Consider the following 26,153-nt stretch of genomic DNA (forward strand, 5'->3'; position numbering starts at 1 on the left):
TTTGAATCTCCATCCTGATATTTGGCAATGATGGGCTTTGCATGCTTGGCGTTTATTACCTGCCCAACTGGAGTTCAACCCACTGTGGAAGCTAGGCTAGTCATGCTGGTTGGTAGCGTGACGTTACAGGGGGCGCGACTTGAAAAGATCTATCTATTCCCGTTAGACAGATCGAGGTGCATTAGGCCTACTGGACTGTTTAGCAATACTGTATTGTATGCTGCTTGTTAAAGTTCGATCATCGGTTCCTCTGGGTTCGTAGCGTGAGGTTTGACTCGATGTTCTGTGGACTCTTGTGAAGCAACCTATCTCGATCTACTACTTAATTCAGTTCTCGGCAATCTTTGTCTCACCTTTGTACATCATTCATAATATATTCTACTAAGATCAGACGATTGCATCGTACTAAGCTACTGTGATATAGATGTGTATAGCTAGTAATCCCTATCTTGTCCACAGTTGACTCTTTACCCTGTAGTTCTGTAATAGTACATCGTCTTAACCGAAATATTCATTGCAACAACGTTTTATTAGAGCGACGTCAGCGGGGTCAGAGATGCAGCATGCCCCATAATTACCCGAGTCTGCACGTGACATCGAAATGCCACCTTTCGCGGATAGCTCCTGGAGCTTCATCATCTGGAGCTTGTATTGTGTCAAACTTCGTCGATTACATTACGATACCAGATAACGCGAATACGTTTGTACACAATCAGATAACCCGAAACTTGCCTCGAACTATGATGCCATAAGCATTGCGATCATTTCCCAGCTAAGCGCATTATGTCTTTTACCAATACACCCGTGACCCGGCTTGGTGTGGTCGGTCTTGTGGCTGGCTCTATTCTAGCCAGTGTCCTTGACGTCAAGCACTACTTTTACATCTTAATCGATACTCACATATGGCGTTATCGGCAATTCTGGAGGCTTCTGGCCTACCAGCTGTGTTATGTCAACTCAACCGAGGTTCTCTTTGCTGCCATGTCTTTGTATAACCTTCGAATCGTTGAGCGCATGTGGGGTTCCCGCAAGTTCGTTGTAAGTCGTTCAATGGCAGATTCTCGTCAAAATCACTGACAATCCATTCCCAGTCCTTCCTGGCTGTCACTTATTTCATCACGTCCATCATTCCACCGATCGTCTCGATCGTGCTGCGGCCTCTCACTGCCGGATATCTGAACTACATCCCGGCTGGCCCTACTCCCATCATTTTCGCCATTCTTGCTCAGTATCATGCAATGGTTCCGCACATGTACAAATATCGAATTGCAACGTCCGAGGCACCACCAACGGACCGACCATTCGTGGGACTTACGTTCTCTGATAAGTCCTACAAATACGCCATTGCTCTACACCTCGCACTATTACAATGGCCAGGTTCGGTTCTGGGCGCAATCACCGGCTGGGTCATTGGATATTCGTGGCGAGAAGGGCTTCTCCCGGCTACCCTCGTACGTTGGCGCGTGCCAGGTTGGGTAGTGGGACTGAGTTCGCAGAGGCGGAGCGCCGAGTTTGAAGGTCTCCGACGTCGTCTTGAAGATGAGAATTCAACGGCGGCCACAACGGGAGCGCAGGGACAGGCGCAGGGACAAGCCGAGCGTCGAAGAACAATGGGACAGCAGATCATGGACCAAGTACGAGAAGTACTTTAGTGCGGTCTATATGACAAAGGCATCGCCACAGTCATTCAATTGCATTCAATTCAGCGACATGGTCCGAATCACTACGGGACATGCGAGTCTTACAGTGCATTCCCCCTCCAACTTGTCTCAACTCAGCGTACATATGGCATACCAATAATTGATCGAGCATTGTCTGGCGAAGGAATGAACCCAATGTAGTAACGGCAGACGCATCTCTGATGTGTCAAGACAGGCTGACAGTTTCGTGTATCGACGGAGGGTGTCAACCTGCGCAATTAGGATTCGTCCATGGCGTTGTCAGCCACATCCATCGGCTGTCAGCATTACTGGGGATCAGCGGACACAGCCATGGAGAGATATGACAGCAATGCCAATGAAAGCCACTATAAAGGGAGTATTAATGTTTATAAATAAGAAAATGGGGTCGCAAGCAGGACAGCTCAGCCTCTAAGAAAACGCTGTAATAATCATGCAGGTCGAAATCACCTAGATAAACAAGAACAAGAAACGCCATCTCTATCCTGTTCTCTCTCTCTCTCTCTCTTTCGCTTTCTCTCACAAGACTATTCTCGAAACAGAGGCCCATTCCTACTGGTGCATCTGTTAAAGAGCTAGGAGCTCGATAAAGCCTAGTGGAGGGACCCATGCCTGAGCAATGCGGGTGCGCCCCTCTCGTGCCTTGCTCCAACCGCCGCAAAACCCCTGGAAGACCGAATTGCAGTGGCCTGAGTGGTAGATCCATCCCGAGTAGGTACGTACCTGTCTACTTGACTCGGTTAGACTCATCAGCTCCGCCGCTGTAATTCAACTCTCAGTGGAGTACTTCACAAGGGTCCCACTGGACGACTTAAGGTAATTAATCAACCGTATTCGACCTTTTGGGTTGTCGATGGGTCTCCTTTTCTTCTTAGTCGACACCGACCTCTCCTTTTCTCTCCCCAGCATTTGGAATAGCCTCAAGGCTTTTGCACTGACTTTTTGGCGGTAGCAGTTCAGCGCCTCTAGCAGGATTGCTCTCGACGTTCTGCGATACCCTAGCCTCAGCCGTTCCTGGACGCGACGCCCCTTTGTTGAACCGTTCAGCAAGCATCAACCACCTGTCAAACCTTCCGATACGGACCAGCCATCGCTCTCTATGGCTTCTGTTGTGTTATCTTGACCGTCAATTCCCATTCGAGGATCATCTTATGTTCTGATAATCAACACGAAATAATTCTAAACTCGTCGAAACTATGAGTGCATACGCGCGAGAGGGCAGCCCATATGGGTTCGACTCTTCCAGGATGTCACCCACGGCTACAAGTCCTCGTGGCAAAACCTTTGTTGAAGGTTATCGCAACGAGATAATAAACGGTTTCGAAAAGGATAATGGACTTTACAACCCGGTATAGTCATAATAGTGGAGTTTTTTACTTACAGCTTCTAACTATCGACATAGATGAACCCTGAACGACCACAAAGTTCCGCGCTTGTCGACCTTCGAGATCCGATCCAAGTACATCTCCTCACCGAAACCGCTCTTTCTGATAGTAAAGAATATGAGATCTTATCGCAAGAAGAAGTGGACGATCTTAAGAAGCAGTGCCAGTCTTTGTCTCAACGCGTTGAGTCGACTCGACAGAACCTGACAATCCAGTCCAAATACCGAGATGCAGCAATTTCAATGGCGAGATTATATAATCCCGGGAAGCTGGAAGGCAAGCGAAGGAGTCTTCTGGGTCGCAACAGCGGCGACCAAGCTCGCGCAAAGGAAGCTGAAACTGAGAGGCAGGCGAGCGAAAGGAAATGTGAGGAGTTGGCAGCGGAGCTCTTTAATCTCGAGAAACGGCTTATGGAGCCTCAAAGACGCCTTCTGGAACACACTGCCGGTATTCTTCAGCTCACGCACAAGGCATCAAACAAGAAGAAGGACATGACCCCTACACTGCATCCAATGAATGGCATGCCTGGGAGTCCAGAGAGCCTATATACGTATACGCGCAACAGCATGGACCGCGCCGGCGACGAGCATTTCTTCAATGATGATAACCACTTCGACCAAGCGAATGGAATATCTACCAGGGGCCCCCCTCGCCAACAGCCTATCGAAATACCACTCAAATCACCAATTCGAGAACAGCACAGTCAGCTGAAAGAGTTGGAAAAGATTAAGGATGAGAACTTGCTTCTCAAGGGCCAGTCTGATTCTTTAGTTACGTCGATAACAGAGATGGAGGCTCGACTGGAAAACCTAAACGGCTCATTGCGGGATGCTATCGTTCGTTTCAACCCCTCCAAGAACGAGGATTACTACGACCCTCCATTTGGTGTGCCAGGAATGAAGCCAGGGGAGCTGCTGAACAATCAGATGGATTATCTTGAAATGGGTCTCAACGCCATCGAGGTTGAACAGGAGGAATCTTCCGGCGAGCAAGGCAAGGTTGACGGCTCCATTGAGAAACGCATCGAATCATTAAATCAACAGGTTCGAGACCTGTTGATGACTGTGGATCCCGAGTACCCAGCTGCACCTCAGTCCTCAGAAGATACCGTCGAATCGAAACTTGCATATCTCGAGGATGCATTACGTGCCGCAGACTCAGAATTAGAACGTGCTATTCAAGTAGCTCGATCAGGCCCGCCAGAGAAGCAGGATGATGAGCAAGTGGAGCGAATCCTTATGAACCTCTGGAACATGATGCAGACAGGTTTCACTAAGATCAAGAAAGAGAAGGAGGAGCGTCGAAGAACCCGTATCGAGAGGGGCTACGAAGACGAAGAAGTCTCTGATGATGAGTTCGACATTGACGAAGCATTCAGTCTTCCCGGATTCTCGAATCGGGTTCAATGGCTGTACTCACAGACTACTACACTCGCAAACCAGAAGTCTATACTGAAGCGGCAGATTAAGCAGCAACGAGAATTGAACAACAAGTCGGACGCCGAAAAGGACGAGGAACTGGCGAGAAAACAGGAGGAGCTGGATGAGACACAAGTCTTGTTGGCTCGAGCCGAGAGAGACGCCAGCACTGCACATGCTATGCTTGAACAGACTCTGGAGCAACTTGAAGGTACTGGCGTTGCACGCAATATCGGCGCTCAGAAGGCTGCATCGGAGGAAAGCACCAAGAAGATCGATGAGCTGGAATCCGAGCTCAAGCGCCTGCAGAGTGATCTGGCCGGTGCAGCGGGGGCGGCTGGTGCAGCACATGCGCAAGTCGAAGACCGGGAAGACAAGATTGACAGCTTGGAGAAGGAGCTCGACAACGTCAGATCTGATCTTGCCAATGCAACGGCTGCCGCTGCTGCTGCCCAGGCTCAGATTGACGATCGTGAGAGCAAGATCACTGCTCTGGAATCCGAGTTGGCTTATCTGGAGACAGCCCAGAGTGTGGTTGAGGAGCGTAACAGAAAAATCGCCGCACTTGAGTCTGAGCTTGAGCAAGCCAACGCCGCCCATACCCAGATCGAGGAGCGCGATGCAAAGCTTGCAACCCTTCGCACTGAAATCCAGGAGGCCAACACTTTCAAGGATCAGGTCGAGGTACATAGTGCTACCATCGCTACTCTCAAAGCCGAATTGGAGAAGACCAATGATATCGAAGCTCGTCTCGAGGAACGAAATGCCAGGGTTGCCCGCCTCGAGTCCGATATGGAACTACTTCAGACAGACCTGGCAGGGGCCGCAGGGGCCGCAGGGGCCGCTCAAGGTCAGCTCGAGGAGCGAAACAGCAGGATCGCGGCTCTTGAGGCTGATGTTAAGCAACTCGAAGAGAAGCTGGCCGATGCCGAGTCTTCTAGCAACAACAATCGTAACCAGTTGACTGGTGTGGATTCAGTGATTGATGCCCTCAGCGCACAACTAGATGAGGTCAACCGATCCAAACAAATGGCTGAGAATAATGCTAGGTCCCTGCAGCAACGAGTCGACGGCCAGAAGGATGAATTGGCGGCCAAGAAGAAACAACTTAAGGAGAAGGAGGATGAGCTTGAGCTTCTCAACATGAACTTTGTGGAAACAAAGACGGAGCTCACCATTGCTCAAGCTGAACTGGATGGTGCTTACGGTTCCCGTGCCGAGAGGGCCGCCGACGTGGCAGCTATTAAGACTAGCGGCGAGGTGATGAAGCTCCAGAACCAACTCACGAGGCTCAAGAATGAGCTGGCCGGAACCGTCCAAGAGCTTGAGGATGTCACGAAGGAAACACTCAGTGCTGAGCGTGAGAAGATTGAGCTCGAGAACAACCTTCACGATGTCCAGGTGGTGAAGAGGCAGCTTGAGGGAGAGGTGGTGACATTGCGCAAACGACTCGAGGCAGACATGGAGAAGGCTCGTGAACATATCACCAAGCTTCAAGAGGACCTTGATAGCGAGCGTCTCAGGGCAATTCCACCAAATGGCGGAGTTGGCAGAGGTGCCTCCGTGCTGAGCGAGCAGTTCAGGGCCACGATGCGTGAGGAGAGGAAGAAGTTCCAGGATAACATCAAGGTAAGCCTACGTCCCTGTCAAACAAAACTGATGACATCAATGCTAACGAGTCTCAATAGGAGGAGCGTGCTCGAACACGTCAGCTCGAAGAGGAGCTGGCCAGATTGAAGCGTGTCCCGACCCCAACCCCAACCAAAGCGCCTCTAAGTCCTCAATAAGCTGGCCGTTGACAAGAAAAGCTTCTGGAGTGAAGCTTCGAGGCCGGGTTAGCTTCAAGCGCAGTGCTATGTTTCACGATGTACAATACTTCTTTTCTTCAGTGGTGGCGGTGCTTTTCCTGCCACCACTTAATCCTGTTTTTAGAGCACCGATTGGATCTAGGAGTGGCCGAGAGTGGCTGTTGGGAGCATATATGCATACATAAGGAGTTTATGTGAAGGATGAATCAATGATTCCAAAAAATGGGAGCCGGGAAGAAGTCTCTCCTCAATAGATGATGGGGGAGGCTGGTGGCTTAGTTTGTTAGCGATATGTTGGGAAGGTCTTGTGAAATAGGGGTCATTATCTATCTAGACTTTGAGCACGCCATGTCGAATGACAGGAAGCTATATTATATTGACTTTTTTCTCATACATTTATGCCATGTGGTAGTTATATTCTACGTTCCTGTGAGTGTTGAGTGAGAGGGCGTCGGTGGTGGTGAGAAAACATGGTTCTCGGTGCATGCTTCTCCGAGATTCCTAAGGCGTAGTCAAATGCTCTAATTATATCCTTTGTGGTACTTTCTACACAATGGAGAACATGAGGCATAAGCTGTATCGATTCATAAAACAAACAAAGGAGTGAATCGGCAACTCTATCGCAAAGGGTCCTCATTTTGAACTATAGGTTGGTTGATGCATGATACCTTCAATCATATCTGAGTCGGTGTGGCGCAGCATAGTGGTACGAGTGATACGAGATGTGCGAATGCCATAAACAGCATATCACAACATGACGAATAATCAAGTTTACTTGTAAATACCGGACGCACCTATCATGGGTGACTTACACGCTCAATCTGGTATTCGAGCCATGAGGCTAAGAAGTTTATCTAACATGGTCTCTAATATCCCCAGTTTATTATATGGCTTTGTCGATCGAGGCGTTATTTTGCCTGCTTCTCGAGCTTTCAAGTGGCAACGACGTTTATTGTAATCTGACTAATCTTGTTCCTCCTGGGACTTACAAATTGCTCATCGAGTTGTCGACCAATCTACGATATAGCTTCACGAAATAGACATAGTTGATCTACAAGTCCTCGCTTACGTCTTCGAATCATACAATTTGCCCTTTACAGTAGATAAAGAAGTGATATTCTGTTATTCAATAATATCACGTGTTTTTAACACAAGTTTGAGTTTTGTCCTGTACTGTTTAATGTTTCCATGACCACTTCAGGCGTCCCTCAAGCTTGTGCGTTCGAATCAATGATGCTGTGATATCAACCCTAAGCAAACCAACACTTCGAAGGCGATCTCCTGGAACCTCGATAAGCTTGTTCCCCCGCTGTAGTCCATGGCAATAACCAAGCAACAAAAAACACGCCAATAAAGGCGCGCGGTCACTCGGCGCGGCCCATCTCGCCACGGACGCAAGAGTATCTATGACTATCTATTCACACGGGATTCCATGCCATATACACCGAAAGTCTGACAGCAGCCAAGTTTAGTTATAAATTTTCAAGAGTGACAGCGTGCTGCAGACAGATGAGTTCTGTGGTGGTTGATGTAGGTCACATGGATGATAGTCACAAGCTGAGAATCAGCTGGTCAGTAAGTCTAGTCTCATACTCAGCACATCCGGCTTCGCAGTCAGCAAGAAATTCAGGGTACCAGGGAACTTGATCAACTAGATCGAAATGATCAAATTAGTTACTAATGGGGAAGGGTACATGATAGGATAATGGCAATTAATGCCTGACTTGCACCACAGTTCAGTGTAACATACTACCGAAGGTAACGAGGAAACATAAATGCACCCACCCGAGCAATTGGGTAGTTATCAGACGGGGACTTGGATGAGAATAAGCCAGATCTTTTCTAGTCTTTCTTTGTCTAGTCTATGCCACTTGTTGCGCCGTGTATGTACAGTACAGAAATAATATCCGGTATATGAGCTCAAATCTGTGCGCCTGATCTAAATGCGAGTGAGCCGTCCAAATGTGAACAGCTTAAAACCAACAAAAAATGAACGAAAAAGGTCATGTGTTTCCCAGTACCATGTTGTGCAACTTAAAAAAGAAGCACGAGTGTACTCTGGGATATCCAAACACCGAAAGCGCCGTTACGTCGAACCAAAGGACCGCGCCCATCCCCCCAAAACTAGAGAAACTCCATGTAAAGCACGACGACGCAGAAGACATAAAATAAAATAAAGTATTCAGGAGTGGGTCGAGAGTAACGCCACGACATGCAGAAGCTTAATGCAAAAGGAAAACCTTGGTGCAAAACCCTGATGCTGGATAATGTGAGTGTGAGTGTGAGTTCCGGGCCAGCCAAGAATAGTTATCGAGTTCCAGATGAATTATGTTGTATCCCGAAGCCAAGCTGGATAGTGTGTAGGTAACCATGTATCGATATTAAAAGATGGTAAATGGGGGTATAGCGAAGTTGTGGCACGAATGGATACATGGGTACTCGCCTTGATTAGTCCAAAGACATATCATCCTCGTCAACATATGCCATGCGAGCCCATATCCTCCAGTGGACAACGCCGACATGAGCAATGCGGGTGGCAATGTCTTCAATGCCACCTTCCTGTTGACCCATACGGATAGCTGCATCCAAGTCTCGGTCTCGTCCTGCATCTAGACTGCGGCTGCTAGCTGGCACACGGTTACCGGTGGCAATCGAAAACAAGCAAACACCGGACAGCGACTTGAAGTAGCGTACACGCGTAGCTAGTTCGGTAACAAGTCGATTGCGGTACGCCTCCTCCATCTCCTGGTAAATGGGTGACGAGATGCGGCACACGTTCTCGGTCAACTTCTCCTCGAAACGAGTAAGCATATCCATGGGGGCATTGGTGAAACGGAAGATCTGCAGAGCCAGAGAGGGAGCCATTGCTCGCCATCGCTCGTGGTAGTGGAGATCATGTGGCGCCTGTTGGAGTAGTGCTACTAGAGTGTCGCGAAGATTTCGAGCCCTTGACTTGGACTCGTTGGTATCTGAAGTCAGGTATGCAGGGAGGACCAGGGACGACCGTGGTGATGAGAAGTTCGAGCCTGAAGAGCTTAGTGCGACGCTTGAAGGTCGAGAGTTTGCTGAGGGCGGTGTGTTGAAGTTGAACTCATGATCGTCTGGGACAGCACTGAGGCAAGCCGGGGGTGACTGGAGACGTGAAACCCGCTCCAAATCTTCATACATACGCATGCAGACATCCAAGTTGATAGCGTCGAGAATGTCGGATCTAACACGTCCGAGGCGGTCCTCATCAAAGAAGAATGTGCCAGGCAAGGGCTTCTCGCCAGCAGAAGGGAGCATCGATCGAGACAATCCTTCGAAGAAGACACCCATGTCGCCAAAGTGAGACGACATTTTCCCAATGCTACTGGGATATGTTCTAGCAGCATCCTGATACCATGGCTTAGCATCACCGATATCCATCTTGCGATTTCGCAGTTTTTTCATCAAGAACTTTTGCTCAAAGGCTGTTGTCTCTTCAATGAGGGCCGGTCGAAGACAGCGGATCTGGTGGTTTGCAACATCCAGCTTCATCGCCTCGAGGACGCTAAGTAAACTTCGCATGCCGTTGACAAGCTCCTCGACGTCGTTGTTACTGTTACCGTTGCTGAGCTGCTTGTACATGGAATCAACCCACTCATCTCGCATTGGTGCGCAGTGAGATTTGAGAACTCGTGAAAGCCATGAAGCAAGCTTCTCCAGATCAGCGATTCCACGGTGAAACTGTTGCATTAAAAGTTCCACGTTGAGGCCCTCGTCAAGAAATTGACGGTCACGCTGTGGCACCAAAGTTTGAATAATCTCCTTCACGGACTTCAGAAGCTTTGGCAAGCACCAGTCGTCGCCTGTGCCGTGTTTTGCGTAGAAACTATCACGGTCCACAATGAATTCAAGGAGCTCCTCCTTGAGGGTTGTCCAGAAGATGCTGGCGCGGTCGTGTTTTCTTCGGCCCTTATCACCTTCGACATTAGGTCTGAAATGTAGTTCAGGGTCGAAGTTGATATCGTGCCTTAGTTTGGGGTTGTTGATGATCTTGGAAACCTCAAGCTCGCCCAGGCTTGATTTTGTAACAGGGGGCTCAAGCGGTTGGCTAGGGGCAGGAGACCTTCTGCTGTCAGGTCCTGGACTTGATGTGGCTGAGGTTGTTGACATTTCTGAAGGGTTTCGTGAGAGCGGTGCCGCCGCCGTTGCTGGTGCATTAGAGATATTGTCATACCCGCGTGGTAAGACTTGTGATGATTGCGTGTCCTCGTCCTTTTCGTCGGCTGATGGTTTTCTAGTTGTCTCCTTCTCTGGTCTCGTCTCGCCTTCACCGTTAGGTCCAGGGCCTGACGTGGACAAACTCCGTCTAGACCCCTCAAGCGGGCCTCTTCCAAACCCTTGATCTGCCGCCATCTTATCGTTTGTCGATTTGCCGAGTATTTATTGATCAGTTCAATCGATTGTAGCCAAGTTTAAAATGGTGATACTTGAGTGAACCAAGAAACAGGATGTATTTTGTTCACCAACTGTTCAGGTAGTTGTTAGTCATGCAATGTCCCAGCAATAGAAAGCATCTCGGGAACACGAGGGGCGCAGATTAAACAATCAGAGCATACGGCCAGGTGCAGACCACTTGGTAGGGGAACTATTCATTTACCAGATGCTGTACACCACCACCACCAGGTGCAAGCGGTGCGTCGTTTGTTTTGTGTCCAAGGCCGTATGCAATGCTGAGATGTTGCGGTCGACTTACGAGAATGGTATTAGCTTGAAGCGGATAGTGACTGTTTTCGTGCACCAGGTATTGCGTTTGTGTAACTGAATATGCTGTATTCCTCTTCTCCGTTGCCGTCACTGTTGCGTCTGTTGGGTTGCTTCGCAGTTCGTTTCGGTTGTATATGGTATTGTCTTTGTACGTTGCCAATCGTCTCGCGGGTGCTTGCGTCGAGTAAATGAAGGTAGGAGAAGGCCAACTTGTGTGTTCTAAAGGCCTATCGAAACAAAGTTTTACAGGTAAAAGATAGAGAAGTCTTCAACGCTCATAGCCTTAAAGGAGGCCAAAGAATTCTAAGTATGGGGAGACAGAAATAGGAAACGGATCAAGAGGAAGGAAAGAGAGAAAGAAAAGGGGACGACAGTGACGGGAGACTGGGATATTTGATATGTGGATAGAGTCTGAATAGTGTGTGGCACTTAGACAGACGAGACCAGGCTAGTGGTACACTGGCTCCTCTGATGGGCTCTTGCGACAGGTCTTTTTCCACCGACTTCAACTTTGAGTTGTCTCCATAACCGAGTCAGAGGAACGAAAGCCTTTTCTGTGCTGTGCTTGGAAATTTAGGGGCCAAGCGCGGCATCATCGCGTGGCATGGGCTGGCCTGGCTGGGTCTGGCGGTGGGCAACGGAACGCCATGCATGCAGAGGGGAGCCCGTGTAGGCCACAGCACTGTACCTAGAACGAGGCAAAAATCCGTTAATTGTACTCCCTAGTGCTTTCACCCCAGCATCCCAGCTCCTCCAAACCCGTCTTTCTGACGTGGAAGGGCCCTGCATGGATGGAGTGTGTCGAAAACGAGGGGTGTGCATATACAGTTCCAGGTAGGAATGCGCCAGTTGTGAGTGAAGGACGCCAAAATCATGTACACCAATGTATCCTCGTACCGGGCTGTAATTAAGTATCCTGCAAGGTTGGTGGCCATAAAACGTACTGTATTTCACGTAGTATAGTTTATCAACAATGGCGCAAATTGTGTTTGTACCTGGGAAAGTTTTTTTTAACTGTTGCCCCGGAACCAAGTGGAAAAGTTAGGAAGGCCAGATGGTTATCATAACAATGAAGAAGATGGTTTGGAAACCTTCAATTGAAACGGTAGTCGTTGGTGGTCGTTGTACTCTCGGCTCTACAGGTCAGACAGAGTGGCATTCAATCCAGCAAGTGTCCTAGTCAGAACAGGACATGCTGGCGGGGATTGGAGTGCAATCTTAACACTGCAGCGACAGCGTGACCCTCTGATGTTGTGAGCCGGAGCTTGTTGTTGCCATCGTCTCGGTGCCTCGTCTCTGTTAGATGAGTAGGGAAAAAAAGGTCAGACGCTACTTGACTCAGTCTAAAGGGGGTATCACGGGGACCACTCACTCACCGTGATCGATCTTCCTTTGTCTGATGAGATTTGTTTTGTTTTGTGACAGCGGCATACACAGATACATAAAAACCATCACCGCATTTGCGTACTGTATTGCATTTCACGATAGTTGCCGCCTTTGAAAAAAAAAAAAATTCGATGGTCATAGTGAGAACAGAAGTGTCTCAGCGAATGAAGTGTAATTAATCATAGTCCAGGTGTACTGTACTGTACCGTAGCAGCGACGTAGGATGGCTCCACAGAGTTATTAGTACAGTGCGTGATCAAGACATTCGATGAAGCGAGTGGGTTTTGTCATGGATGTCATTTCGTAGGATGCGCGGGATGAGATGGACATGGAGATGGAAATACCCTGGGCCTGGAGATGGAGATGGGCAGTCCAAAGTTGGCAGTCAAGAGTGGATGGTACCTTCCAGTCTGTAGGGATAAAAGAAAGAGAGAACGGCTCCTTCCCTTATTACAGATGCCCTCTTGCGACAAAGGAAAGAGGTACCGATCGTATCGTCCAACTCTGACTCTCTAGACTTGACAAGCCTCTAAAATCAAAGAAAGCACCTAGCATGACACTACAGACAGATAGTGGACAGTCAAGTCAGTCCTGGTCTTGCAACATTAGAGAAAAAAATAAACAAAAATAAAACAGGGTCAGACTTCGACTTGCCGAAGGCGGATCGAATTCCAGGAACATTCGACCCAAACAGGTCAGGGAATAACAAACTTGGCCTGCCGATTCGTCCAAGAATTTCAGGGGATCTCACTTATTCGGGACCAATGAAGGGCATCTTGCACGGTACAATCAGCACATTAGTACTCGACATGCCACGCTGGAACTGGAAGAGGTACCCTACCGTACAAATCGAGTCCTGGCGCCAACAAGGGACGGCCCAGAGCCAAGTACTCCCCATTTCCCAGGGACCACCATCGTCATTCCATCGCACTAGCACACCTCGGGGGGGTCGCAGAAAGATCCATCCGCCGCCGCTGCTGATCTAGAAACGGACCAGAAGCGTGCAGATTTCGGCGGAGTCGTTGCGCGACTAATGAGCCGCCCCAGCATCGGCCACTACGAGTCGTCCTGCAACTCTCGCTGGTCCAGGAGCCAACAAAGCAATGCAATCTTGATGCTGACTGACTCTTTGATGGGGGAAAATCATGTTTCTCGTGGCAGTGTGGTGACGACAGTTGCATGCTGAGCCTCGGTTCTTTGACTTTGCTGTGTGTGTAACCATGGCATCTATGGTCTCGCCAACTGCCGCCACCACGAGTGCCGTCCTGTATTTCTAAATATTTGTCAGAATTCTTCACTTGCACCTCGCCACTGCAGACATGGCATGTACTGGCTGCCGGGTCAGTAGCGGTGACTTGTATCGATGCAGTCAGTCAGGCAGTCGTGTCATTCTGCAATGCAGCAAGCCAGTCTCACACAAAACACAAGTTTGCCGAGGCGCTCGCAAGTGGATATGAGGTTGTATCCGTATTCCGTTTTGCCCGTACGTTATTACAGCCTTCTCGGCGTACAATGACCGACCAACTCCAAGGCGAAGGGCATTTCGCGAATATCAAACTTGCCAATTGGTCAGCACTGCTGATAGTGTATCCCAGCCTGGTGGTACTGGGATTCTTTTAGCTATCTAATCTCTCCTTGGTAGTCTACACTGTCCCGTGCAAGCATCTTCCATGCCAAGCAGCGTGCAACAGCCCCGGGCCTTTGATTGTTTTCTACAATGAATTGTATTGGTGGAGGTTCACAATATAACAATATCGTGGGAACCTTGAATATAGTAGTGAGCACCCCAGGCCACCAAATTCTATTCAGGGCGGGCAGACCAGGGTTCGCCCACGCTTCGGCCATTTCGATAGAGGCTCAGCACCTGCCACAACGTCCATGCGTGCAGGCCCTGGAGCTGCATCTGCGTCGAATGCTGGTGGTGTCGTAGTGGTGTGTTTGGCAGCAGAATCTTAAGAGCGGACCTCGTCGATTCCTGGTCAGACAGGGTAGAGCAAGGAGTAGTCAACCTAGTATGCACCACCAGTTCAACAAGAAGAGATGATGGGTTCATTTCTCGACAGAAATGTGATGTGCCAACCCTGACGATTGCCCTACCTTTCTGAGGCCCAGGGTCTTGGGCATTCATTGTTCCCATTATTACTCACTTTTTCTTGGGCTGCGAACTATTATTTGTCCAGTTCAACAAGGCTCGCTATGAGTCAGGATTGACAACAACCAAGAAGGACTCCATCCTTCATTTAAACATCAAGAGTCAATCGCAAAACACCTTCGGTGTGGGACCACATCACCATCCACCCAGGCCACGAAGTGGCCAACGCATCAATGCACCTGTGTTCAAAACCACTGCCCAAAACTTGGCTCTAAACTAATGCTGTTCTGCCCAAGATGCTGCAAAGCTATCAATGCGGATGGGAATCTTTCACCGCCGTAACCGCAATGGCAGTCTCAATGCTGCTTGCTGCTGCTGTGGTGGTGGTGGTGTAACAAGTTGTGGCTGAACCCATGGGCACCTCATTCTCATTGATTGCATACAAATCGCAATTTGATCGACGAGCTGCTTTGCTGTGCTTGTTCATCAATCAATCAGCTCAGCAGCAAGCAGACTGCCAAGGTGTTCTGGTCATTTCCACATGGCCACCTTCAAATCTTATTAATGAGCAGGATTCGACGCCAATCCTGAGTCGGAGATGCCGTCTCTTATTGGAATGGAATGCTTTTCGAAGGCAACTCTATTATTATTCGGGAACGGACATATGTATCCAAGCAAGTTTCTGACTAAGACCATCCATCAGCCGCTTCGCCCCAAGTCCATGTTCTTTTCAGCTCACCTTGTCCATGCGGCGACGGCGGATGGATTCCTTTCCTTGTGTCACGTACCGTCCGTCCGTTCAGGTCCGAAACCACCACATCAGACATCGGGCATGGCGAGGCTGCAACCATGGCATACGTGACAATAAAGTAACTTCCCTTCCATCTGATATTGTTTGACCCTCGGGTTCGCAGGGTTTTACCACACTCGATTTGTTTTATCGTGTGTAACCTGATGCAAGCAGCCAAGGCAGTCCAACAAGCGCCCATGATAAATGATCACGCGGGTTTTTTTTTAAAAAAAAAAACTAACTGTCGATACACTAACTACCTGACATAAGTAAAAAAAGGTTGTTTGTTTGTCCCTCGCCTTTTGGCTTGAACAAAACCGAAACCCAAAAAAATGTTGGCTGGTTTTGGGGGCGACAAGGTCGATAGTGCCATGCAAGGCGAAGAAACTCTCTAATCTGCTAACCCTAAACCCAACGACTCATTCTCGAATCTGTAGGGTGTGCCTGTGTCACTCGCTGGTCTTTTTGTTGGCATTTCCATTTCTTTGGCAGGCATGTTATGTTAGTCTCCCAGTCAGTGCCATGATGATGCTTGTTTGACGAGGCCAGACGCAGGGCAACGAGACTGTGTTGGCCGAGTTGGATGATGGATTTGAATCAGGGACGTGTTGCCACTGAATCTCCCTCAACTACTATAGTGCAGTACACCGTAGCTATTAGTTGGATGTCTTATCTCCATCTCGAATCACCTAGATTCGCCTTGCATATGCACTCCTTTGGGTCCATCAATTATATACCAACCACCACACTCGTATTATTATGGTAGTATCCGTATCTGTACATGGTTTCGTATATCTATCGGGTGTTTTGTCCCCTTTTTTTGAGGGGGAGGATTGATTTTCCCTGGACTTATACTTGAAGGCGCCTAGCTTTATAATAATGGAGTTTCATTTCGAATGCAGCTGTGCTGGTTTCACCTGGCACTAGAATTGCGACTCATTTTACGGATCGAGCAGGTGGTGGTGTCGTGACGAGTCAGACTGGGGGCCACCTCAAGCTTCAGGCCGAGTTCGGGGCTAGAAGCTCGGGGCCGGAGCAGATCCACGATACGGCAATAGTGACTGGTATTAATAGTGTAGGGCCAAGATTGAGAAGCAAGGAGCGGCGAAAGGTTGCATTTTGGGTATGGTGGTTTTGATGTTAATTCGACAACAGACTCAACCAGCATTACATTTGTTTTGTTTTGTTTTGCTTCAGTCTGTTCAGCACATGTGGTCAACCGTGCTCTCAACAGTCTACTCATCGTATTCATGCGAGAATTACGCCCATGTCGCACACATATGACGGCACCAGACTATCTAGGTTTGCAAATGACTGATTATTTATGACCAACTTGAGTGTGTGTGTGTGTGTGTGCGTGTGCGTGTGTCTGTATGTTACTGTGCCATCTGATTGTTTTCATGTCTCACATTTTACTGCATCTTAGACCTGGATCGTCGTTACTAACAAAACATACCAGTCAATCTAATCCACCCACTCACTCTCTTGCCATGAGACAGAAATAATGAGAGTTTTTTTTCGACGCGGCTGAAAGGGGTTTCTCAACAGATCGGCTCTAGTTAATCAACCCCAGATTCTGGACCTGCTTGTTGTCCCGTATTCCTTTTCCCTGCGCCAATCACACACCTTTTTTTGCTTTTTGTAAGACGGGAAGGTTTATATCAAAAGCAGCCAACATTCAAAAACGCAAAGGCTGAACTACTAATTCCGAACCCCGTATGTGTGCATGTTGCAATCTTACATTTCTTAGTAGATGGATGTCACATCCCTCAACAATGTACAAAATTGAACTGAGCAGGGCGCGGCTCCTCGCATGATCGCGGCAGGCAGTACTTTACTGCATGATGTTGGACGCGCATGGACTACATGTCCTTGTTAAACTCGGTGTCTTGTCTATAGGTTAGGATGGGCAACATGACCACCAGGCGTCTGATATAAGCAGGAAAGCCTCCTGTCTCCAAGGACTCAAGATACAGTATTACACTCTTCTTCTCCCAGGCAATATCGGGCTATTGACATCCCATTGTGGCACGACCAGGTCATGTGGCATTGGATGTTACCAGCATAGACCGAGTTTCGTTACGTGCTGCTTCCCCTTTCAGCCATCGTTGCGTTGTGGTGTCACCTCGTGTTACTCGCTCTGTGAGACTTCCCCGAGAGAAGGGAAATAAAACACTTTCATGTACTTGAACCCCAAGTTTCCTTTCCATGTTTCAAAACTGCCGGTTTGCGTCGTAAATTCTTCGACATGTAACGTAAAGCACACTTCTTCACCATGGTGCAGGATGCCGCTTCGGCCCATGTGTAGACAGAGCATAGCTTGCGAACGCCAAGGTAGAATTATTTCATCACCATGATCTGGAGGATCTGTATATGTGACAGACAGTGCCAATACTCCGCCTGGTGGGTTCTTTCCCCATTCTTCCCTTCCAACTCCTAGCCTGTCGTGATATCTTTAATAGTAAAAAACAAAAACATGTCGTTGCGCATATGCGGTTTAGTTGAGGAGGATGGAAACCTGTAGTCTACACTTAGCCAAGTCAAATACAGCAGAGAGAAGAACTGCGACGTACAGCCATGAGGACACAGCATATACTTATATAGGGACTCAGTCTTTCGCCTATCCTCGCGCATTTCCAAAAGATGCCCATGAATCTAGGATCGTGTTAGCCTCGTCGCACATCTTGGCAGTCGTCGGATCTCGTACCCGTTCTTATTTCGGTCCATAATGCCTGGTGTAAAGTGGTGAACGTATGCGCTCGTGCATATGAGCAGCAGGAGGACGAGTAGGAGGGATTGAAAGTTGAAGAGGGCGGACTGGAGGGGTTATTAGCATATCGATTTGACAACGAACGTGTTGCGTACATACCATTTTGAAGACTTGGGAAGCTGATCCTGTACTGAAAAAAGCGTTTCGAATCGGATATCTCGTTTGTATGCCTCGACGTTGAGCTCGACGTTGCCTTATCGATTCGTCCTTCTGCCTTTCTCACATGCGACAAGTGTGCTTAGGGGTAAAGATTCACCGAAGCCGCGACGTGTTTCTTCGAGCTCTAAAGTCCAGGGGTGACGTACCTAAATTCAACCCCCACAAAAGTTCTAACCCCACTGAAAGGACCCCGGACTGAGCCTCTAACATTCAATCGCAAGGCTGCGCTGAGCACCTGAATCTTTTCGCAATATTTCAACTACATCTCTACCGCGAGGCTACGCTTCTCTGATATCCGGATACTCCAATCATCAAAACTCGACCATTTGCATCCAGCGACTCTTATTTCTTTTCGTATCTATACTTTGCAAGCGCTTAGGCGCCAACAACCACATTCATCATGGAACCCAGAGCTCGTGCCGGCAAGAATGTCGGAAAGATGAACTTTAGCCATGCAGAGTGTATGTTTCGATGCCTCCATCTCCTAATCGCACGTACAGACTGACTCTTGTATCAGTGGCACAGCTGCTCTACGCACACGGCGACGTTCAAAACCCACTCCCCGAAACCGTCCGCGTCCTCGACGAGATTCTCACAGACTTTATGCAGTCCATCGCTTTTGAAGCGACGCGAGCGGCCAACTACTCAGGTCGGCAAAAGATCAAGTACGAGGACTTTGAATTCGCATTCCGCAAGAATCCAGCGTTCCTGGGCAAAGTCCAAGAGGTCTTCGAAAAGCAAAGAGAGATCAAGAAGGCCCGAGAGATTCTGCGCGACGGCGAGGACGAAATAATGAAGGATGCTGCGGATGAGGAAAAGAAGAGAGAAAAGACGGATACCAGACCTGGAGGATCAGGCGGAGGCAGTGCTGCTGCAGCTTCTGCGGCGTCAAGAGCGGAGGAGGAGCTGGGTGAGGCTGATGATGATGCCGAAGCCGAGCTTGATGCGTTGGGTAAGAAGCGCTGATGGGGTTTTCGACTGGGAATTGCGAGGCTACCAGTAACCTTTTGTTTTTTAAATGCACTTATGGCGTTCTGCAGAAACACGGTCATGGATGGGTTCTGGCGTTTAGGGGAATTACACGGCACATACACAAGACTGGAATTATGGATAATGGCACAGTCAAAGGCTAAAAACACATTTAGCAAATGTTAAATAGACTTCGGTGTTGGGTCAAGTATTCGTTGTGAGGACAATAGTTTGTAAATTTAGTTCTGGATGTGCATAGCCTCTTCGTCCAACATTCAAAGGCTTGAGTAGTATGAACTGATACGCCAATTTAACAGCCACAAAATTAAGAACAATATGCACTATAACCTCGATGGTATTAATACTATTTTAATCGTTCCTTTACTTTAAGCCCGGTATCACTGTGCTATGCCGAACTTCCAAACTCGATCAACGCTTACCCTGTACTGACGTGATGGTCATGATTGTTTGTTTACTCGAAGTCAAGACCGTTTTACTTCATAAATAAACCCAAAAATTTAACCCCTATTTAAAGCATCCAAAATCCGTTCCTTTGACTTCTTATCATTCCATTATTATCTCTTCAAAATTATATCATCTACTCCATTGTTTAAGATTATTGGGAATGGAAATAGCCGATCCACCTATTTCCGGACCCACCTTCAACCTCAACGGGCAAAACGGTCATGACGGGATCTTCATCCTCGGCCAAATCTAGCGATATACCGACACCGAAGTCGGAGTCTTTTGCAGAGCCAAGAAGTGATCCGATGTAAGTGGTGGCTTCTGGTCTCTTCGCTTGGTTTAAGCGCCCACTCATTTTTCTGAGGCCCTCGCCACTGGAACCTTGAATGGTCGCGTGTCAATGTTACTATCGGCAACGCAGCACTACCTTAGCTATGTCTTGACAACTCGTTACTGGTTTGCTGATATGGAGCATCTGGAGGAGTTCCAAATGCACATACATGACTGCCTGTAGCTTATAACACAACTTCCATAGAACGCTACTGTTCCCATATGCTTCCACATGTCCTCGTCATCAAGGGTCTTGATAACTCTTTACCGGGGGGTTAGACTTGGGCTCCGCCCCCACTGCAAGAGACTGACTCCTGTTGGCTCAGAGAGTCAGAGGCTGGTAAAGGCGAAAAAAGAGAACCACCAAAAGAGGATCCATGATCGATTCAGTGGGTTTCGGCTGCGGGGTGGTTGGCTCTTAATGGTTGACGCTCTTGAGTTGTCGGTTCCCGTGGGATCTTTCCTCATTTGTAAGACTCTATTCGTCTGTTTCCCTTTTCTCTCACTCCGTCTGTTGTAACTTGTTTCTGTTGTTTGTGAGTCTGTAACAGCTTCATGGAAGAAAAAGTAGCTGCTCGTTATTACCTTAGTTGAAATGGACAAAACTTCTCCCTCATATGATGATGTTCCTCAGACTCCCTCGGCCAAGTTGATGCCTGGAGGGTCTTATGAATCACATCAGCACTTGTTACCGCCGTCGGCCTCACCTAATCTTATACCTTCGAAAGCTGACAATACGAGTTTTGATGACTTTCGCCGAATATCTTCAAGTCCATCTCCTTGTCCATCACCTATCCCTCTGAGGCAACTCTCCCATAATGCAGCCGATTTCTCAACCGAGGCTCCACCGTCCAAATGGAAGCAGTTCTGGATCAAGAACAAGCCTGCTGCTTATGTCGCCCTGTCCCAGTTCTTCGCAGCCTTGATGAACCTCAGCGCTCGCCTAGTGGAGCTCGAAGGTGATGGCATGCATCCCGTCCAGGCTCTGCTCATGAGACACTCGATAACTGCGCTGTGCTGCTCAACTTATATGTGGTGGAACAAGACCCCAGACTTTCCCTTTGGCAAGAAGGAGATCCGATGGCTGCTGTGGCTGCGCGGAGCGAGTGGCTTCTGGGGTATCTATGGTGTTTGGTACTCGATGATGTATATTCCTCTCGCTGATGCCACTGTTATTACATTCCTTGCGCCAGGTGTCGCTGGTATAATCTGCTGGTTTGCCCTCCGTGAACCCTTCACCCGAACTGAACAGCTTGCGACGTTTGTTGCTCTTCTCGGTGTTGTACTGATCGCTCGACCCACTACATTGTTCTCTAACTCTGATAACGATGATTCCTCAACAACTGAACCACCCGAGTCAGGAGGTATACCCGGTGCGGATCACGAAGCCACACCCGAAGAACGTTTGATAGCCGTTGCTGTGGCTTTGCTGGGTGTGCTCGGAGCAGCTGGCGCTTATACAACTCTCCGAACCATTGGAAAACGAGCCCATCCTCTCATCTCAGTCAACTACTTTGGTGTCATTTCCACTTTTATTGCATTGGCAATGCTTATTTTCGGCCCCATTCTCGACATCCAGCAACCAGGTCTCCGATGGGTTACTCCAACGACAGTCAAGCAGTGGGCGCTCCTCCTTCCACTCGGTGTCCTGGGATTCATCATGCAATACCTGCTCACATCAGGTCTCGGAGCTGACAAGTCAAACCGTGCTAACTCCATGGTTTACACGCACATGCTCTTCGCGGCGAGCTTCGACCGTTGGGTTTTTGGGCATCGAATGGGGCTCATGAGTGGCGCTGGATGCACTTTGATTCTTGGAAGTGCGATTGGCGTGGTTATGCTTAAAAAGCAGCCACCACCAAAAGTGCCTTCTGACGACGTTGAGAGGCATGGCAATGTGGAGGGTGAGTTGGAGGGGTCTCCCATGCTTGTGGCAGATACGGGGGCGTCAGAAGAGTTTAGGCTTTCGAGGTAGATTGGATAAAAGTTTGTTCAAGTTCAAGTATCTGTTTGTATATGTTCGTATGATAAACATAAATGTTACACCTGTACGTATACCGTTGAAAGCGCTAAAGGTGACCTCAATGGCAATGAATGCCCGTTGAACCCTATGTTGTATCAGTGATCCCTAAAGTTTCGTAGATTTCGCTTCTAATCGAGATTATCCAATCTCTTCATCCGGGATATTCTTTATTGAGGAAATGTGAAGCTAGGCTCCTCGAGCAACTCCATCATCTGCTGGTTGCTGTTAAACCACTCACCCAACTGCGCCGTATTTCCCATCCACATCATTGTATTCGCACCTCTCTGGCCCTCAGCACCATCAAACATTCCCATATCTCCCAGCGTCTGCGAAAAAGTACCAACCTGTGCAGCATCCATCGACGAGGGTTGCTGCCCTCCATTGTTGAGTCCAGCTGGCGGGAAACCAAGCGCTGCGAGATATGTGTTGAGTTCAGCGCTTGCCTGCGTCTGGTCCGCAGTGGGTGTAGTTGTCCTGAATTCAATGTAACGAAGCGCTACAGTGTAGAGGACTTGGAACAGCCGATGCATTTTGGCTGCCGCGTCTGACAGCGTTATGGTTGTCTCAACCGATGTGCAAAAGTTGTGTAGACGGGCTAGATCGTTTTGGTCCTGAGTTTCGATGGCTTGGCAGAAAACTACAATGAATGGGATGAAGGGAGCAAAGAGGAGAGTCCTGGTCTTATTAGCATTTTCTGGGATGGGGTTATGTACCGCAACCTTACCAGTGAACATAGGACGGGAAGTACAAGGCATTATCGCGTCCCAAGAGATCCATGCAGTCCTGGTGACGCTGTAGTGTCGCGCGTGCAGCCTCGATACACTCTGGGATGAATGTTACTCGAGACCCTGGAGGAGCAGGAGTTGCTCGGTAAACAAGAGTGAGAAGAGAGAGTCGGAGCACGTCGTCAGATATGATGATGAACTCTATAAAATACTCTCCAAGCTTCGTTTTGACTTCTTTCTCACGAGTTGTCTAAAAGTCCGGCATGAGATAATGGCAGACCCGTTGGTATCAGGAGTACTTACAGCCAGTTCCCTGCTCCTTCGACCAATGTCTTGCAAATCGAACACCAGTTTCTGGGAGTGAAGCCTCCTCACCTCATCTGATTCTTCCATTGAACCAGGACTGTACAGCAGCTCATATATTTGTCCTTGACACCTGGCTGTGGTTATCCAGAGTGAGATGAAGGGGGATAAGGGAGTAGCATTGGTAGGGTTCTCGGAGAGCATAGGCACAGTGACGTCCCAGTCTTGAATAGTAGATGCTCTTCCAAGACGGAGAGAAAGACTCTTGTCGATGAAATATGTATTCCAGAAGAGAAATTGCTTGCGCTGCGCCTCGCGAGGCTTGTCGTTCTTCATGGTCGATATGCGGTGGTATCCTAGAGTTTGACATAGCTCTGATGCTTTACATGATAAAGTCCACGACAGTGATGGCTTCGATATTTCAATGGCATAGAAAGCCTAGATGTAATCAGTACTGCATGTGACAAAATCGGCAAAGAAACAACATACTCCAAGTAGCAGGGCAGAAATCATGTTGGAAGTAGCGGGTAGATGGAAAGGAAGATTAGCTAGCGCCGTCTCTGCGTTTTGTCGGAGTGCCTTGGTGTACTCCTCGTTCTCGTCATGTTCTTTCTTGTCGGTTACTCGCTGCTGGCGATCCTGGAACATGTACATCAGGCCGATATTCACGAGGATGAAGTCAGAATCTGTGATATCCTCGGAGAAGTATACGTGCAGGCACATCCCAGAGAAGCTCTCCATCGAGAAGAACTCCCTTATCCAGGCCGAGATTTCTGAATTCTCGGCTATTAAAGAGGGGGTTGATCAGTATGGCATACTAATATGAATGATAAGCGATATCTGATTACTTACTTTCACATTCCCGTATCAGGGCAACGGCCGTTTGAATCGGTGGGAGGTTATTGCTTTTGAGGGTGGGGCGTGGTATTGTTCTGGCATACGGATAGGACATCTCCGTGGCAGCAGTTTGCTGTTTTAATGCACTGACGATATGATGCAGTGAATCCAGAGTCTCGCGTAACTCGAGGCTGGCACCTTGTAGAGACTCGGTACCGACAGCATTCTTGAGAAACTCATTTGCGAATTCACCATGGGCAGCTAAAGAAGACTCCCCCTCGATGACAGGGCTGTCAGCAGTTATTTGAGCAAGGTGTCCATAAGGTGTTGATGTCGAACTTTGGGCTGGTGATTGACGTGTAGGATCGGAGTTTGGGGAGGTATTCTGGCTAGATTGAAGAGAGTTTGTAGATGACATGTTTGTCTTCATGTCTCTCATGAGCGCCGTGAGTGTCTCGAGACGGCGATCAATGATATCAATCTTTTTCTCACTAAAGTTTGCTCATTGGTTGATTAGTTGACTCGCCCATATCTCGTAGCCAATATAGTGGGTGAATCGGAGGACAGGCGGATATTGACGATCAAGTGGCCCGTAGCACCAAAATCCAATCCGGGGTAACATGACATACTATTGGGCTGAGAGGAGGATCCGAGTCCTCTTCTCCTTTGGGCGAGTTTCGTGATGTGTGCAGGGTATCTTTGCGTGCACACAATGAGAGCAGGGCGAGTTTCTATCGCAACGGATCTGTGCATGTAATGTTACTATGTATTTGGCTATAGAACAGAGAGGATGGGCATCAATATCAGCAGCTTTCAGTGAATACAGCCGCCTCCACTATGGATGGTCCCTTGCTTCACCTGTATTGACTGATTGATTAGATTGATTTGATAAGTACATACCTTGCGAGTCCTGCATGCATCACACTAAGAATAGGCGTTAGTCTGGAGGAGCCGTGGGGATGGAGATAGACACAGGGAAGGACAGGGCTGTTTTAGGTTATATGTGATACTAACTGCTCGTCGAATCGTCAAATTAGAGGTATTCTGGGGCCCATCGGATCCCTCATCGGGGCCATCGACATCAGGGTCCATGTGGGCTTGGGAGTCTTCCGTTATGATGTGGGATGTGAGGGTTCGGGAATCACGGGCACCGTTAGACAGAGACCAAATAGGAACAGGGGCAGGACGAATGTAGGTGACGGCAGTAGAGAAATTCTGAATATAGCGAGTGCCACTGAAAGAGAGAACGTTTATGAGAGTGTCAATGTCTGTAGCCTAAACCGTCCACGACTTACATGGGAAGGAGGGAAACGAAGCGGAACGCGCGGGATCCGGAAGAATCGAGGCCGTTGAACGTAAACGAGAAAAGTGGAAACAGGAAAGATCGGCTCCCGAGAACACCGCAAATCCGAAACAGCCAATCAGATAGAACCAAAGCTCAAGTTCATCCAATCTCTCAGTGCAAGGATCTTCTGCTTCCATCATGGCCTCATCTTATGACTGCAGTTTTTAGTAGACATTGGAGATTTTATCACGATGACTTGCGTAATATAATCCGAATTCTGAGTCATTTCTCATTCAAAAAGCTATCGACTGCGTACTTCAACACTGAATTAAATTGAGTGGAGTTTCTCTTTCATCATAAGCCAAGACTTCAGCGATGATGCATGGTATGTACACATATTGACATGGAGATGAACCTCAGTCTCGGTACAGCTATAGAGTATAAACCCAAAGCGAAGCAATCTCATCAGATAACTGGCCTACTGGTCGCAGCAACAATCAACCCAACCCGAACCAAAACCAAACTCTCTTAAACCCTAAATCTCCGACATCGTAAAAACCAATTTTGATCCTGGTCTAGATAATTCATTATCAATCTGTACCCCACTTAGACCACTTTCGAAGGCGGATCTGATAAAAATGCAAACTAAAGTGCCAAGGATCACCACTAAATATGGTCTGTTCTACCCATTCTGGCTACGTACGGAGCACTTTTCACTCCACCCCCCGGGTTCTTCTCTTCAAAAAGTTCTTTGGGTCTTGTTCAAAAAGGACGCTACGTCCCCTCTCCTTGCTCGTAAAAATGGCCTTCTTTCTTCTTGTTTCTTGAATCTCTCATTCTTCTTCTCTTCGTTCCCTAGAAGGTTGAGCCTTATAACGTGAAATAGTCTAATTCTTCGATATACTGGAATCGAAGAACCAGACTAAAAAGGCTCGGTTACGAATACTCCCTAGGCTTTATAGCCTGTCGCGGTGAATTCCGTATTCGTTTAGGGACGC

General features: G+C 48.3%; 6 protein-coding genes across 6 annotated transcripts, besides 2 other annotated features; 4 read left to right on the top strand and 2 right to left on the bottom strand.

The window, feature by feature from the left end:
• Positions 1–783: 783 nt before the first annotated feature.
• FPSE_07286 (uncharacterized protein) lies at positions 784–1,652 on the top strand (the record flags this gene model as incomplete). Its single annotated transcript, XM_009260404.1, has 2 exons — positions 784–1,038; positions 1,092–1,652. 2 exons carry the CDS (start codon positions 784–786, stop codon positions 1,650–1,652), a joined length of 816 nt encoding a protein of 271 aa, XP_009258679.1.
• Positions 1,653–2,168: 516 nt separating this feature from the next.
• Positions 2,169–2,200: a microsatellite.
• A 675-nt stretch (positions 2,201–2,875) lies between these two features.
• On the top strand, positions 2,876–6,269 carry FPSE_07285 (uncharacterized protein; the record flags this gene model as incomplete). Its single annotated transcript, XM_009260403.1, has 3 exons — positions 2,876–3,028; positions 3,082–6,111; positions 6,171–6,269. The coding sequence occupies 3 exons, from the start codon at positions 2,876–2,878 to the stop codon at positions 6,267–6,269; spliced, it is 3,282 nt and encodes a 1,093-aa protein (XP_009258678.1).
• A 2,469-nt stretch (positions 6,270–8,738) lies between these two features.
• Positions 8,739–10,670, bottom strand: FPSE_07284 (uncharacterized protein; the record flags this gene model as incomplete). The annotated part of the gene is made up of 1 exon (XM_009260402.1): positions 8,739–10,670. One exon carries the CDS (start codon positions 10,668–10,670, stop codon positions 8,739–8,741), a length of 1,932 nt encoding a protein of 643 aa, XP_009258677.1.
• A 5,956-nt stretch (positions 10,671–16,626) lies between these two features.
• Positions 16,627–16,666: a microsatellite.
• Positions 16,667–18,618: 1,952 nt separating this feature from the next.
• Positions 18,619–19,184, top strand: FPSE_07283 (uncharacterized protein; the record flags this gene model as incomplete). The annotated part of the gene is made up of 2 exons (XM_009260401.1): positions 18,619–18,679; positions 18,736–19,184. The coding sequence occupies 2 exons, from the start codon at positions 18,619–18,621 to the stop codon at positions 19,182–19,184; spliced, it is 510 nt and encodes a 169-aa protein (XP_009258676.1).
• A 1,393-nt stretch (positions 19,185–20,577) lies between these two features.
• FPSE_07282 (uncharacterized protein) lies at positions 20,578–21,957 on the top strand (the record flags this gene model as incomplete). The annotated part of the gene is made up of 1 exon (XM_009260400.1): positions 20,578–21,957. One exon carries the CDS (start codon positions 20,578–20,580, stop codon positions 21,955–21,957), a length of 1,380 nt encoding a protein of 459 aa, XP_009258675.1.
• Positions 21,958–22,172: 215 nt separating this feature from the next.
• On the bottom strand, positions 22,173–24,288 carry FPSE_07281 (uncharacterized protein; the record flags this gene model as incomplete). Its single annotated transcript, XM_009260399.1, has 5 exons — positions 22,173–22,680; positions 22,730–22,980; positions 23,034–23,471; positions 23,523–23,818; positions 23,886–24,288. 5 exons carry the CDS (start codon positions 24,286–24,288, stop codon positions 22,173–22,175), a joined length of 1,896 nt encoding a protein of 631 aa, XP_009258674.1.
• Between the last annotated feature and the right edge of the window lie 1,865 nt (positions 24,289–26,153).

This window comes from Fusarium pseudograminearum, chromosome 3, assembly GCF_000303195.2.
Source record: "Fusarium pseudograminearum CS3096 chromosome 3, whole genome shotgun sequence".
Lineage (NCBI taxonomy): Eukaryota > Fungi > Ascomycota > Sordariomycetes > Hypocreales > Nectriaceae > Fusarium > Fusarium pseudograminearum.